Source organism: Apaloderma vittatum, unplaced genomic scaffold (assembly GCF_000703405.1).
Source record: "Apaloderma vittatum isolate BGI_N311 unplaced genomic scaffold, ASM70340v1 scaffold40507, whole genome shotgun sequence".
Taxonomy (NCBI): domain Eukaryota; kingdom Metazoa; phylum Chordata; class Aves; order Trogoniformes; family Trogonidae; genus Apaloderma; species Apaloderma vittatum.
This window is the reverse complement of record NW_009727539.1, coordinates 1-16,699: the sequence shown is the minus strand read 5'-3', so window position 1 is coordinate 16,699 and position 16,699 is coordinate 1. Positions and strand designations below refer to the sequence as shown.

Sequence of the window (16,699 nt, the reverse complement as noted above, 5' to 3'; positions counted from 1 at the left end):
TACCATCGCGGCTCTGCGCACCCTGCCCGCCCGATACCGGCAGTGCCAGCCGCTCTCTGGGCTTCCCGTGCTGGTAAGTGCCTCTAACGACCGTGCCACGATTGAAGGGCAAAAAGAAAAGCTAGATCTAAATCAAACAGAATCGAATGCTTGCTCTTTAATTTAAAAAAAAAAAAAGTATATTAATATAATCTCATATGATGCAGTATTTTAGCAGTGGGGAAGATCTGTTCTATGTGCTATTGATATATTATAATTTTCATAAGACCGTTGCTAGTTGTGATGCTAAGGTTGGGCCTGAGAGACTAATTATGGTAAGGAGTGGTAAATTACTTGCATAGCTGCCAAATATGCTAAAAATAACTAACTTAATATACATAATGTTTGAGGAAAAATAGATCTGCTGAAATCACAGCTGTATTTGAAAACTGGGCATGTCCAAGTGCCTGAGGTACGATTTGCTTTCTTGTATTATAAAACCTGCTTCTAAGCAAAGGGTGCATCTACATTAGTGTTTCAGTTTGGATCATGTCAGCTTTTTTCCAAATCAGTCTGGTGATCTTCTTGATTCCCTGTGCTCTGGTTCATGCCACTGAGTGACTTTAGAGTAATTGCGCTGTACTTTTATTAAGTAAGAAAGACCAAACTGGAAGGTGCAGGCATTCAGTCTGCAGGACTAAACTAGAACTAGTCCAGCATAGAAACCTCTGAAGCAGATACAATGTAGATACAATCTGGTCTTCAGCAGAAACACAGTTCCGTGTACCCTCTCCTGCATTGCTCTGCTAGCTGATATAAATGTAACTAAGATTTCCAGGGAATCTTATAAAAATCAAGTTTTCCAGTTCTCTAGAACTGAGGTGAGGACACTCTAAAAAAAATAATCATATCACTTGTATTGCAATTTTAAAAAAAAATTAAGACCTTGGTAATTTACAGCTCTCTTCCATGGTTGTTTTTACAAGCTACTTCTTAACTATCATTCTCAGCAAGATAGCTATGCATGCCTGGCTGCACGATCCAGCTGTATATAATAAATCAAGACAGAATATGTTCTAAGCCTCTCTAATACTGTAAATAAGTGAGGTAACATCAAGACCAGACTTGCAAGAGTTTGTAGTGGTCAGAGGCACTCAGTGAGGTTGCTGGGTTTATGCATGTGCCCAGCCTCAACAAGATGCATTCAGCAACTACACAGGTAATAAAAAAGGAGCTTTCCCTTTGATACCCTAATTGTGGATATTCAGTGCTTTTGTTGCAAGGTAGTAACAATCAATTAATTACACACAGCTGGATGGCAACAAAATATATCTGACAACTTCTGTGTTAGTTCCCAATGCAGAAACTGATTATGGATTCTTTCAGTTTCCCTTTTTCCATTTCATTTAAACTTTAAACCAAAAAAAAAAAAAGAAGAAAAAAAAACCTGGTTGCATTGTCAAATGTATGGAAAAAGCTTTATAATAGAGCATCTAACATAATATATGGAAATGTAAGCAGATATTCTAGGGCAAGTCAATGCTTAATTCTCCTGTCAATTGTGTTGTGAATTATTCTGAAACCAACCAAGTAAGAATGCTGATGCTGCAAGCTGCAACATGCCACTAAGTTCCTCTTTTATTTTTAGAATCAAAATAATACAGATAGAAGAGGAACAAAGTAAGAAGTTAACCAGCATGAAGTTACTCATCTTCCTCACAATAATCCTGGGCACACTTGTCACAGGATTAGATTCTGTAAGTTTAAAAATAAATGAAGAGGGGGTTTTCACATAGAACTTTTTCTGGGTTTGATTATACTTCTGCTTTGGACAATGTAGTAGGCTTTTGACTTGAACTCTCCTTTTCACTGCATTTGCATGTATCTGTACATCTGCTGCACATACACCTCTGAGAAACATGTTTTGGAACCATTTGGTTTTCCTTCTGATTCTGTTCAACCTTAAGATGTCTGCTACCATTTAAATAATGAAGACATCATGTAATAGCTGAGAAATACAGCTTTCCTAATTTTTTTTTTTCTTAATGCAGTTTAGACCTGGACACTGAGTACTGAGAGCTTACTGGTCTTTCATGGAGGTGGATATCAGGCTCTAATTAAACTTCTACCTCCTCTACTTGAAAGTGTAAAAAAGGAGCAATAAATATGAATTTGAATATTTTTCACTATGAACTTGTATGACATTTGATATCTATCAGCAGAGCCATTCATCAACATTACAGAATGATATTGTTACCATTACTTGTTTTAGCTTAGGCAAGCCAACTTGACCTCTGGGAAAAGTAAACTGAAAGCCTAATCTTTTTTTTTTTTTCTTTTCTAATGGAGAAAGAAGTAGTCAGCCTGCAAATCAGAGGCAAGACTTGAAGTACAGGGCAAGAATCTATTGTATAAATTTGGCTTCTGTGGCACAGACATGAAGCACCAAGGTCACCAAAATGACAGAGGCAGCTGGAGAATGTTGTATCTTTGCTGTCCTGCTTGGTGGCTGAGAGTCGGAGAGGGAGAAGTTCCCTCTCCCGTTTTAGGGGCACTGACCTTGGAGAGGTGCTTAGGTCCTTACAGCAGCCTTAACTGCTATATTGACCTGATGCAGTGGACCAGCTTGGTGAGGGGTTTTTTACTGAAGGTTTTCTTGTCATGTGTATTTTGTTCAGTTTTTTTTTTTCTTTCTTGCTCTGCTTTGCCCAAGTACAGTTCGAATTCTCATTCCCATCCAGATTTGACAGAGTAGGTTCAGTTCATAACTACATGGAAAAAACTAAACTGTTGAAGCTATGCAGTAAGGAACAGAGCTTGGGTCCATAAAAGATAACCAGACCACATAAACTGTTTCCTTAAAATCTTGTTTTCTTTTCCCTCAGGTCTATAGCAAGTGGTACTACAAGCTGCAATATAAACCCAGATCAGACCACAAGGGTAAATATCTGCTTGTTGTACTTGAATCTAAAAAGACCTTGTTATCCTACAATTCTATCTTCATATAAGAAGGAAGATTTTTCATGATAAACCAGGTTTTCGGTGTTTGATTGCAAGTGCATTTCACTTCATCATTCAAGTGCTTTGTCTCTAATTAGTGATGCCTTTACTTGCAGAATGCCATTGTTTGAATGGAGGAACCTGCATTCACTATTACATCTATAGTGGACGTAGTTACTGCATATGCCCAGAAGGGTACGCCGGGACTCACTGTGACATAGGTAGAGTGTCTATCTTCCTTAAAATTAAACTGATAAAAAGATCTAAAAAGCTAGGCAAGTCATAAATATGAAATGCCAAGTGTAAGTGGCTATGTTGTAAAGCATGCAGAAGCCATTAAAGAAGCAGTATGCAGGCTTTAAAGCGTAAGATAATTGATGCTCAAAATTCATGTAGATCAAACTTAATGCAAAATCTGGACTGATTATACATCTTATCTGTTTTCAAGTGTAATGCATGAGTTTGCTTCTCATTAGAAGGATCCATACAGATTATTTCTGTTTTGGAACAATTATAAACAAGAGCATGCTGCTAACAAAATATCTGTTCTTCTCAGACCTTGACAGTGTATGCTATACTGAGAATGGGGAGGACTATAGAGGAATGGCAACAGAAGACGAATGCCTGCCGTGGGACCTTCCCTCTGTGGTCAGGAGGGCTCGTTACCATGCTCACAGGAGGGATGCTTTGCAGCTCGGACTGGGCAAACACAGCTACTGCAGGTAAGAAAAGCATTGGTTCATGGAGTGAGTTTTACTGTTACAGGCCCAGAAGGGCCTCAAGTAATGGTACATGTTTTTAACAAATAACAAAATATTAGAGGTTAATTTTGAGTGAAAAATATTTGGAATGCTACTCTGAAGTGATGCTTACCACTGAAGCGCATCGTACTGCAAAATTCCCAGTAGGCACCAGAGAAAATAACTAACAACTGATTATATCTTGCAACAGAACACTTTTGGCCTTTTCAGGACAGTTAGCTTAGAATCTTAGATAGTATCTACTATAATTTTCTTTTTAACTGTGTTTTGTGAAAAGAGCACTTTCTTTATCTTCTAGAAACCCAAATGGAAGTAACAGGCCCTGGTGTTACACAAAAAAGGGATCTACCATTCGAGAAACGCCCTGCAACATAGAAAAGTGTGGTAAGTGACACTAGTTTCAGGACAACTGATGTGTTTTGGTTTTTTAATAGCACAAGTTGGTGCTTAGCAGTAAGAACATCTGAACAAAATTTCTGTTCATAGGGCCTGCGTGTGGACAAAGGAGCATCAGCAAGTACTTCAAGATTGTTGGTGGAAGCCAGGCAGAGGTTGAGTCTCAGCCATGGGTAGCTGGCATCTTCCAAAACGTAAGGGGCGTTGACCATTTTCTGTGCGGTGGCAGCCTCATTGACCCTTGCTGGGTGCTTACAGCAGCGCACTGTTTTCATAGCCCGTAAGTTTACAGTTCCCCATCCTACTTATCTGCAACTTCCTTCAACTGATTTCTTTGTGTGATGCTCACTGAGCAACCCTTTGAAATGTGCCAGAGTAAGAATGTTCTCCTCTTTGAGCAAAAGAGCAGCCCTAAACATCAAGCCCCTGGGATCCCAAGTCTAGCAGAATGAGCTGTTGAGGTGTGAACATTTTAGTGGATTGTGGATTTAGATCACTTACTTAGGCTAAATTGGAGCCACCATTTCATTTTTACCTTGGCTGTTCCCCAAACCTTAAAGTTGTACTGAAAGGTGATGAGCTGTTGAGCAATATATTTATGGGTGTTTTGTGTTGTGGTTTCCTGTGGAAAGATGACCTTTCTGGCACACTGCAGAAGATTCTCATCCCCAGTTCCTGGTACTAGTAGCAGCTACCTAGGTGTGCATTTCAGAATGCCTGAACATCTAAATCCCTTCAAATGGAAAATCAGGATGCCTTCCTTTAGAATACTGGATCAACTTTCAAATTTGACTAAGTTTTGCTTTTTCTTGTTGGCATTAAAGTAATCTTGAACCAGAACTCTGGGACTGGATCTAAATTGTTGACCTTGCTCTCAGAAACCAGTAGCCTTCACGAGTCTCTTTACTCTTCCTCAGGTCAAAAAGAACACCACCCAAATCTGTCTACAAAGTCTTCCTTGGAAAATCCATACTGAATGTTACTGATGATAAGGAACAAGTCTTCATGGTTGATGACATCATCTCTCACCCTCACTTTACAGATGACACAGGTGGCAATGACAATGATATTGGTAAGTGGCTGAAGGCCATGTTAATTGTGGCATCCATCTTCCAAAAGGAGTAGAACCAGACATGAGATGGAGAACAGGAATTAGGCACTTCTGAGAACTAGGCCTGCACTTAGCAAGATTTTTACACCTGTATAAATTCAGTTTGTGGCATATGTTAGATGCATTACCCAGCACGCAATCCACTACAAGCCTATCTTATATCTGGATCCATACAAGATATGGCTTTTCCATAAGTACTGGTGGCAGTGTCCTATTTTTACTATTGTATTTTATGTTTACAATAATCACACTGTGTAGTAAAGGATGAAAAAAGGCATGCACAGTATATTTCATTATATAGTAGTGGAATGCCATCTCGGGTACCACATTAGCCAAAGGTTATCTTGAATTAATCCAGACTTTAGTAAGTATCTCTGGCTTTCATAAGCCTATCCCTAAATCAACACAGTCCGAGAGGGGCTTTTGCAACTTGTACAAAGCAGACTTGCCACTCTTGCACTTGACACTTGGCACTCTACCACCACTTTCTGCTAAGGGAAAAGACTCAAAAATGAGCTTCATAAGCCTTTCTGGTGAGTGTTACAGTATAAACTGCCCCCTCTTCAGCAGGGCAGTGGGTACCACTCTGCAGCCAGTCAGGAAGGTCTTAAAACATCTGAAGATACACTTGCAGAAGACTCTCTCCCCTGAGCTGTCAGCCCCTGTCCTTCCAGGAAGGAAGTTCAGGTTGGAATATCTGACAATTTTGGTGCTGGGAAATTTTGTTGTTACTAAATAATGACCCAGTCATTCCAAAAAGCAATAAAAGGAACTATTCTCACTAACTGTACCTGATAATCCTATTGTCAGAGAACTGGAAAGGAAAAGCTTTCTTTATAATCTAAATGTATCTTCTGATTTGTGTTTTAGCTTTGATAAGGATAAGAACAACTTCTGGACAGTGTGCAGTAGAATCCAAATATGTCAGAACAGTCTGCTTGCCAGCGAAGAACCTTGACTTGCAAGATAATACTCGGTGTGAAATAGCTGGCTATGGAAAACAAGATTTTTGTAAGTGAATGACTTCTGTTTCCAAATTTGTACTTCCACAGTGTGGGATTTATCTTTGCTATCATCTTTACTTGTCCATGGCATTTCCTATTTGATGCTTCTTACACTTGTCAATTGTATAAAGTAAGTAAAGATGTAAACCAGCATTTTTTTTTTTCCACTCCCGATGTGATGAGGAGTATAAAAAATTACAGCTGTGTTGGAAGATTAACAAAGGATTATCTTTGTGCAGAAAATACTTTAAAACTATCAAACTCTTTAAAAATAAGCTTTATGGCTTGCATGCGGAACACTTGTTTTTCTCTTAAACTTATTAACAGCAAAAGTAAAACAGCACTGCATAAGCTGAAAATAAGAATCTCAAGGGGGAAGTGGAATGGGCTGTGCTAATTTAAGTGCTGAAAGTAGGTGTTATGGGGTTTTTTTTGCTTTATTTTTTATTTTAGATGGTGAAAATAGTTAAATCTTTTGTTTGCAGATGACATCTACTATGCTCAAAGACTGATGTCAGCCACTGTAAACTTGATATCACAGACAAAATGCAAACATGAATACTATGACAGTATCAGAGTTACTGACAACATGGTCTGTGCTGGAGATCCCACATGGATGACTGATGCATGCAAGGTAAAACTAGTTTGTTTTATCTTTTAAATAACTTTAAATGCATGTACAGTACATGGATCAGCTGGTGGCATTTTGTAGTTCTAGTCAAAAGAGTCTCTATGTACTAGAAATGGAAAACATCCAGTGCAGTTGACCCATGGTGTAGCTAAATATATGGAAGAATGTTGGGACCTAGAGTTAAGTGTTACCCCCTCCAGACACTCCTTGGGAGGCGCAAGAAGTGCAGCACCTTGGCCAGTGTTATTCCTCAAGGCCTTATCTCCAATCTATTCAAGCAGTGGTTGGTAGATATGTATCACAGGAGTACAGCAGCTATTTCAAAATTGGCTAGCACTTCCTTAATGTTAACTACAGCTCCGCAAAGGCGTAAAAAGTGTATTATAGGTGGACACTGAGCCTGGCAACAGATTGCTCAAAACCAGATTTATTTCCCTGGGCAGAGTGTCCATATGAGCCACTTAGAAGGACAAACGTTGTCCTCAGATGCAAAAAGGGAGACAATTGATTCTATGATGAAGAACTGAGCATGTTGGTTTTGACCTAATACCACTGGCCTAACAGCTGTGATTATAGACTTAGGATGGAGTGTCATGTACAATGTAACTATTCTCTCTGCACCCTGCTGGGGAAAAATAGAGACCTCCTCACTGCACAGACTGTGTTCAAGTCACAGCAGGTGCTGGACCTCTTGTTCCACCTATGCAGAGTTCTCAAAAACCAGAACTTGAGCTCACAGGTATTTACTAGCTTGTTTCACTCTAGAAAAACAATAGTCACAGGCTCGCTGCTCTAAAGGCTCCATCTGCAAAAAGTGGCCTAATATACTGTTTTTCTGTTGTCAGGGGGATTCCGGTGGCCCCATGGTCTGCGAGCACAATGGCAGAATGACGCTGTATGGAATTGTCAGCTGGGGAGATGGCTGTGCAGAGGAAAACAAGCCTGGTGTTTACACCAGAGTTACTCGATACCTTGACTGGATTGACTCCAGTATGAATGCGATAACTGCCAAGAGTCATTTTCGTCCTGAACCAAAGTGAACTTTTTTCTACAGTTGGGCTCAGATGAGCAAGATTTAAGCCTATACTGACGTTGGGACACTAAAGTCCTGGATGTAGTGAGAGGCTTTCCTTTTTAAATGCTCATGTGGTCTGCCACTCACATTGCTGTTTCTGAAGCAGAGAGATGGCTGATAGAATATCTTACTAGTCTGAATTACCTGAATACCACTCAGTGGGAAGCTAAAATATTTAACATTTAAATGAGTGTTCCCATGTATGATACTATGCCTATCAAGTTATCAATCTGCTTCATTTATGAACCAGCATTTCACCTAGAAGTATTGGTACAGTTTTAACTTATTTAACACAAGTATGCATTTTATACATGGGCTGAGTCTAGATTCTTTCGTCACTGTACTGAACAACACTAAGACGCAAGGCCTAGAAAACTAATATCTTGATACCAGTACTGAAAGTATGATCGGGCTTTGCATCAGAAAGTGTGTGTGGAAAAAAACTGCATCAGCAAGTGGGGAAAAAATACCCAAGTGCATCAGCATTATTACCACTAATTTGTGAAGAAGGAGCAAAGTGTTTAGACTGAGGCAACACTTGTTGTACAGGGTTCATTGCTGCAGACCCAACACATACTAACATTTATCTCAGCATTACAAACTCTTAACGTATCCCACTTAAGAACTGTGCTGCATGAAGGCAAAATGGAAACTTGACTGGAATTCCAGGTCACAGCTGAAGGTTTCTGGGTCCCCTAAAACATCTAATTATGCAACCTCTCTAAATATACCTACGCACCCCAGAGAGAGTTTAAGGACTCAGTAGCCATTGAATGCTGCAGGGGTCAAAAGTCAGAACTCTATTTCCATTCATTTAACTGATATTATATGGAAACTAATTTTTTTGTTAAGACATGCTGTTTTTATTTTTAAACTTGTCTTTGTTTTATAGGTTTGAATTATTTGTATGAGGGCTGGAACCTCAAGTTTATTTAATTATTTTTGTGTTTAACTTATTGTTTGTATTATGGATGTTAATATCATTAAAAACTGTTATTCTTACATGTTTGTTTCCACTCTCTTGAAAAAGGAATTGTAGAATTCAGGATAGAACTTAATAATGATAGTTCTTTATCTGAACTGTCATGTCCCTTGTTAACACAAAAATGTTTGAACTTCTCTTTTTAACTATTTTGTGCGAAAATTAACGTCTTCTATTCTGGGCTAGAGTGCTAGAAAACTGTGTGCACTAGCAAGATATAAAGCGCAGGCTCAAAAACAGTGCTGAGGCTCTACTATCCATGTTACGAGAGCTTCAGGATCCCTGTCTAGCCCTGTGAACCAGCTATTCTCAACTGATTGTGGAACTTTTGGTGAATGTGGGAAGTAAAACATGGTGTTTATGTTTCACCCAAAGGGAATAGAGTTCTCATGCTTCAGCACGACTCTACAATAAGATCCAAATCACTTGATGGGGGGAAGTGAGACTCTAGTTTCAAAAGTTCACTCAAGTACAGTTCTCAAGGTCTTCTCTTTTGGGTGGATAAGACAACATCATGAGATCCTACCATCACTTCAGCATCCTAAACAACATATAATCATAGGATTGTTTAGGTTGGAAAAGACCTTTATGATTCAGTCCACCTGCTAACCTAACAGGGGAAGGTCCACCACTAAACCCTGTCCCTAAGCACCATATCTACATGTCTTTTAAGTGCCCCCAAGGATGGTGATTCCACAACTTTCCTAGGCAGCCTGTTTCAATGCTTAACAACCCTTTTGGTGAATAAATTCTTCCAAATATCCAACCTAAACTTCTCCTGGTGCAGCTTGAGGCCATTTCCTCTTGCTGCTTGTGAGAAGAGACTGGTACAGTCTCATAATAACACTTTGGTCAAATGTTTTTTGTCATATTATACACACAAAAGAATGTAAATAACCTCTGAAGGCAGAAACTTTATTTTCCTTTTTTGTTTTTTTTAATCAGATAGAGATGAACTAAATAAACTGATGAACTCATTGTCAGATGTCTTCATAGGAAGGCAACTGTGAATTCAGAGTTGCTCAGGTACAAATTATGTTATGTCTTGTAGCTTATTGTAGTGTGAGTAGATGAACCTTGCACCTGGATGATGGAATGATAGAAATAAGAATCTTAATGAAATCTTGTCCTTCAGACTCAAGACTGACCTGTGTAACATCTGGACTATTTCCAGCTCTGTTATTGTTAACTCCATGTCTTTATACCCAATTTCCTGTCTATAAAGCGGTCAGGACAGTACTTCCTTTCTCCCATGGGTCTGTCTGGGTATAATTTGTCAGGAGGAGGGGCAATTGACCATCATGTGAATGTGCTGTAACATGCTGACATCTCAGTCTCACACAGGGACAGCAAGCACTACGTAAACACAGGATGATTACTGACAATACTGGATTGTGAGCTGTGTGGCAATACAATTTGTGGCTGGGATCTGCAAACAGCAATTTATTTGCAGAGATTACCACTGTGTGTAGTAGACTCACTCGGCACAAGTCTGCTGTTTGTGGGCAGCTGAGTAAAGTTTGTGCAGGGAGTTAAAAGTGCATTGTTTCTAAGAGAACAAGCTGGAGATCTCCTGTCAGAGACTATGAGACCGCAAACTGTGCAACATGAGAAGGGAGGCACCTCTTCACTACCTTTCCGGACCGTAACTACCAGGACAGCCTGACTACTGCTGGCAGAGAATACTTAGGGCACAAAATAAGCGATGGTAATATAGTTCTAGACAAAAATATACTAAGTTTTAACCAAGTCTTTCAGGATGCTACAGCTTCCTCACTTCATTATTTCCTTTATTTAAACATTTACCAAAGTACTCAAGTCAACAGGTTTCCAACTGGTGGAGAATAGAAATATCCTCAGGACAATTGCATATGATTACCATTGTAATGAATGGCACATTTGTCATCAACATCTATGGGCTTTTTCTATTAATAAAGTCAATACAATTTAAATTTTAACTTATTCCTATCATTATGAATCTAATTAAGAATGAAAAAGGAGCAATAAATAAAATTCGCATTTAGGTCTCATTTTGAAATGCAGGAAGTTTTCAAAACTGTATGAATGAAGAGAGAGTCTTGAGAGCAGAGGAAATGTCCATGCTGTTTTGGGTGTGCAGTCTTATTTAATCTTTAGTTTGTGTTGGATAAGCTGCCCCAACAAAAATGAAATCTTTAAGCAAATGTACAGTGTATACACACCTCTACTTTGGCTGCTATAATATTTTATATAATCTCCTTCAATGTTCTCTACATGACTTCAGCCCCACAGCTACAATCTTCTAGATGGCTAGTTGTCAGAGCCTGGGAAAAAGCAGGGCAGAGGAGGAGAGCACTCCTGTAAAAAACTTTTTCTTCCTGTAGCAGAATTCACAGGAAACATTGTATTTTCCTTCTTACACAGAGTGAGCAGAGGATGATCCAGGCTGTGGTGCAAGTCATGATGAAGAAACAAAACCAAACCAAACCAAACCAAAGCCCTCACAGAGTTTGAAATCAGAAAATGGTTGACAGTGTCAGTGTGGAGAATTAATATTTCTAAGGACAGTGTGACCAAACTCAAGACAAAGGGCTGATTTGTAATCAGATGGAGTCAAGATAGTGTAAACTCATTTTGGCTTATTTTAAGCTCTGTAATGAGTTGTTCAAGAATTTAGGCTGCATCCTTTAGGTTCCCCCAAGGCTGTGGTGCTGGCCAGCGTGAAGAGAAACAGCCTCAAGAGCTGTGCATGGAGCTCGGCAAATACCACCGCAGAACGACAAAAAAAAACTAGAGAGAGGCTGTTTTTGGAAGATATCAGCTATCTAGTTGGTACTAACATACGTGCGAGACAACTGTTGATATAAATATGCTCTCACTTAAGTACATTGTTCATGATTTCAGGTATTTGGCAGGCAACAGAAAGGAGTAGAGTGGGAATCCAGCAAGTATTTAAAAACAGCTGAGAGGTGAGCGTCAGCCTAAGAGAAGAGACCATCCTCTCAGAATCCTTAGGAACGTAACTGATATGAACACAAGCGCCTACTTATCTTCATTACATCCTCAGAAGAAACATATTAAGCAATGAGGATAAAGCAGTATCTGATATGTCCAGAGCACAGGAAGTTAGTTTAACCTGTCAGGTCTTAAAAGGAAGTGATGCATCCGGAATAGACAGCCCATTTTACCTTATATAGATGAAGCGTTCTTCATGGAAGTGAAACTAAAATGTGACTCAAAGCACTTTAAAATCTAAGTTATGATGAAACATGATATATAGTCACCTGTTTGTTGCCTATGTTACACCACTTCCACGTAGACTGGTATGTGTGGGAGGATTTAGTCTGTGCATACTGAAGCCTGAACTAATAAAAAGCAGTATGACTATTTGGTCACCAAGCCTTTGGCTCACTTCTCACACTTAAGCAGAGCACTTGCTTTGGAGCAGACGAGAACAGAGCTTACCCATGAAAAGAGAATCAAACCTTTCTGCAATCAGCAGGCTTGTAATCTGGAGTTTCAGATACCTCCTTCTCAAGCCTCCTTCTCAATCTCTAGTAAAAACGTGACAAACTTGAAACAAGGCATATTCATTAAAGCGTAAATCTAGGCTCAAATTTGATATGACAAGCCCCCTCTGTATCCACCATATCCCACGGAATTATAGAAATGGGCAATCTGAGCCAAATTGGAGTTGTACTGTTTAACCTTTTGACAACTGAAGTTGACTCATTCAGATTTAGGCTGCACTTGTTTGTTAGGCTACACTAATCCAAACAGAATTCAGAGTGAGCTTGGCACCCAGAATTATCAGAAATGAGCAAGTTAATAAAGTCAAGCAGCAATAACTAAATGCACAGATGTAGATGAGTGATGGCTGGTGTTAAAGCAGATCCAGAAGGCAGAACAGCCTACAAGCTATACTTAACAGCATTGAAAAAAATACGTAAACGTACTGACATATACAGCAGAACACAGTTTATGAACCTAGGGACTGGGCAGACACTCATCTGTGTGTTGTTTTGAGAATCATTCTTCTTGATGAGAACAAAACAATAACGATCAGTGGTCTCACACATGAAAAGGAGAAAAGACTGAAAGCATTTGGTTTGTTTTATTCAGAGAAGCAAAATCTACAGGAGACATATTCTTCAAAGAAGAAAAAGCTATGGCAGAGAAGGGAATAAACTGTCCTCTCTGTCAGGGTCGAAAGCAATAAGCCTGGTTGCACGAAGGGAAACTGAACCAAAGTATGATGAAATTATCTCTACTGGTAAGAGTAGTGAAGCATGACAACAAATGACACCGAGTGGCATTGAACCTCCTCCACTGGAATTTTTGAGAACAATTTAGACAGAGTTAAACTAGTTTGTTTTGGGCTCTTGCAATATAAATGGAAGAGATTTTGAGAAAACATATAATCTAAGGTTCCCCGTTTTATTATGAAATAAATTAACATGCCCAGTAACTGAGATGACTACATGAAAATACAGACACCACAGGGAAATTTAGAAATAGCATATAGAATTTAACCATCTTTTTAAAAGGTGGCTTTTAAAAAATGGCTCCTATGGGAGAAAATGGTCTGGATTTCTCATCTAACAATTAAAGGCTAACTTCTTAATGGTAGACTAATAACTATAAAAAAATTTTGAGCATATTTTTCAGTGACTCTTAAAGTAATATTCCATACAAAACTAGAATCAAATTAATTGCTTCCATATCCCACTGGGAAAAATATTTTTGATGAATAACATGTGCTACTGGCAAGAGAGTAAAATTACAACCCTCCCATTGAATAGAGAAAATGTTATTTCTCTGTGGAATAACTGGAAAGTATTTTGTATGTAATGCTATGACTTGGCATCACACACAAATTACCTCAGTATGTTTCAAGCTGGATGCCTCTGGGTGTGATAAAACCTTTCAAAGCACACTACTGTTGTAAAGAGGCAGTGACGAAAGCAGCTGAAAAATCACAGGCAACCACCACACTTTGCCAGTCACAGGCTTATGTATTTTAGGATCTGATGCCTTTTCGGTGACAGCATAATTCCAGAGAAACAGATGGACATATTTACAAGTAAAAAACATCTGCAGGCAGTTTCATCATTTATTAGAAATGTAGCAAATTATCTCTGCTAGTCACTGCTCAGATATTCTAAATTCGGTCTATTCTGGGATAGAGTCACTTTTCTTCCTAGTAGCTGGTACAGTCTTGTGTTTTGGAATTAGTATGAGAACCATGTTGATAACACATTGATGCTTATTTGTTGCTAAGTAATGCATCCAAAGTTAAGGATTTTTCATTTTCCCATGCTCTAACAGCAAGCAGGTGCACAAGAAGCTGGGAGGAAGCATGGTGAGAACAGCTGACCTGAACTAGCCAAAGGGATATTTCACACTACAGAATGTCAGGCTCAGTATGTAAACTGAGAGGAGCTGGCCAGGAGGGGGCAGATCACTGCTCAGGAGATGGTCAGTGGGTGGTGAGCAATTGCATTGTGTATCACTTGTCTTTCTTGGGTTTTATTTATCTTTCTTTGTTGTTGTTGTTATTATTATTACTATTATTAAATAATTAAACTGTCTTATCTCAACCCATGAGTTTTACTTGGTTTTGATTCTCCTTCCCATCCCACTGGGCAGCGAGGAGGTGGTGGTCAGTAAGTGCTTCTGTGTTGCTTAGTTGCAGGGGGGGGTCAAACTACAACAATCCCCAAGTGACATAAATCAGAACATCACTACAGCTGTTGAAATTGCAGCTGTTTCATGAAGATCACAGCATGTACTTGGTGTTGCCACAACACATCAGCACCCATGATAAAAAATCTTAACTGATGTTCCAACTCCCTCATCCCCAAATGCACCTCCATGGTCTGCCACATTGCAAACTAGTATGGTTGTGTAAGTTTTTTATTTTAAAACATGCTTACGTGCTATATTAATAGCAGCCCCACCCACATGAAGAACTGCTTCAAACAGGTACACTTGACCATCTCAGTTGTACTTTGCTCTAAAACTTGCTAAGCAGAACCTGAGCCAGCATTGCAGCATTACAATCAGCTTGAAGTAGCTGCCATTCACAGAATCACAAAATGTTAGGGATTGGAAGGGACCCCACTAAAGCAGGATCACCTAGAGCAGGCCACAGAGGAATGCATCCAGGTGGGTTTTGAATGCCTCCAGGGAAGGAGACTCCACAACCTCTCCAGGAATCTGCTGCTCCAGTGCTCTTTCACCCTCACAGTGAAAAAGTTTTTCTTAATGTTTTTGTTGAACCTCCTCTGCTCCAGCTTGCACCCATTGCCCCTTGTCCTGTCACTGGACATCACTGAAAAGAGCCTGGCTCTGTCATGCTGACATTCACCCTTTACATATTTATAAACATCTATGAGGTCACCCCTCAGCCTCCTCTTCTCCAAGCTAAAGAGACCCAGCTCCTTCAGCCTTTCCTCATAAGGGAGATGTTCCACTCCCTTCACCATCTCCGTAGCTGCGCTGGACTCTCTCGAGCAGTTCCCTGTCTCTCCTGAGCCGAGGGGCCCAGAACTGGACAAAATATTCCAGATGTGGCCTCACCAGGTCAAAGTAGAGGGAGAGGAGAGCCTCTCTCGACCTACTGGCTACTCCCCTTCTAATACACCCCAGGATGCCACTGGCCTTCTTGGCCACGAGGGCACATTGCTGGCTCATGGGTATCCTGCTGCCCACTAGAACTCCCAGGTCCCTTTCTCCTTCACTGTTCTCCAACAGGTCAGTCCCCAACCTATACTGGTACATGGGGTTGTTTTTTCCCAGGTGCAAGACTCTACATCTGCACTTGCTGTATTCCATAAAATTTGTCCCCACCCAACTCTCCAGCCTTGCTTCGCCTTGCCTCCTCACTTCCCTTCAACACTTTGCATTTGGGATCAAGTGTATTTGACCACAGACACCACATTTTATGTATCACCTTTAGGAACAGAAAATTGCTAATTCAACTGCTGGTTTAATTTCAAATTAGATGTAAACAGATAAATTTGAGATCTTTCTCAAGAACAACCAATTTGATCTAAAATAACTGCAACTACGTTTATCCCACATATTAAATCTTTTGCTCTCTAAGAACACTTCTATCTTGTACTAACCACATCCTTTATTTACAATAGACTTGTTTTAAGACATAGTATCAAGAGCCAGTTTGTTTATTACCTGGGGAGGCAAATCAGAGAAACTTATCATGTTCTATAGCTAAAAGAAGACTATAGAAATATTTTTAGATGGTCAGCTTGGCTCAGCCTTAAAATTATGTTAAAGGGACTTTTAGAACATAAAGAGGGAGACTTATATAATCTATTAACTTCACTTCAAAAGTTTTGGAACAATTTTTTGTTTTTACAGTCATATTCTAGTCTTAAAATACACATATGTGTTGCCTGATCTAGTCGAGAGGTGGCGTCCCTGGCGGCAGGGAGTCTGGATTAAAATGACCTCTAAGGTCCCTTCCAGCCTAGGCCATTCTGTGATTCTATGATTCTATATGTCCTCCTGAAGCATGAAAAAAATCACATGAACAGGAAAAACACTGGCTCTTCAGAGGCACTAGAGCTGTCCAACATATAAGCTGACAAATGGTGGGCAAGAGATAAAAGTCAGTGGATTCCAGTCCCCCAAGAATGTTAGCTTATGAGTACTTCGAATTGCAAAGCTTAAAAATAGAGTTTGTCACTTGGCTATGGTCTGTCAGCATACTTTTAAATCAACAAATATTAATAATAATAAATAATAACAATAAAATA

The 16,699-nt window shown here is 39.6% G+C and overlaps 1 protein-coding gene across 1 annotated transcript; it reads left to right on the top strand.

Annotated features, from left to right (window-relative positions):
* Window positions 1-1,676: 1,676 nt before the first annotated feature.
* On the top strand, window positions 1,677-7,922 carry PLAU (plasminogen activator, urokinase). The gene is made up of 10 exons (XM_009873692.1): window positions 1,677-1,736; window positions 2,865-2,919; window positions 3,096-3,200; window positions 3,536-3,701; window positions 4,039-4,124; window positions 4,227-4,416; window positions 5,054-5,208; window positions 6,118-6,258; window positions 6,737-6,885; window positions 7,728-7,922. The coding sequence occupies exons 1-10, from the start codon at window positions 1,677-1,679 to the stop codon at window positions 7,920-7,922; spliced, it is 1,302 nt and encodes a 433-aa protein (XP_009871994.1).
* The last annotated feature ends 8,777 nt before the right edge of the window (window positions 7,923-16,699 follow it).

What these genes read in the sequence shown, in the direction of transcription:
- PLAU (XM_009873692.1), top strand. Translation starts at nt 1,677, where the DNA reads ATGAAGTTACTCATCTTCCTCACAATAATCCTGGGCACACTTGTCACA. An exon ending in ACCCAGATCAGACCACAAGG is followed by an intron (nt 2,920 to 3,095) that starts GTAAATATCTGC and finishes CTTTACTTGCAG; the next exon opens with AATGCCATTGTTTGAATGGA. An exon ending in CGGGACTCACTGTGACATAG is followed by an intron (nt 3,201 to 3,535) that starts GTAGAGTGTCTA and finishes TGTTCTTCTCAG; the next exon opens with ACCTTGACAGTGTATGCTAT.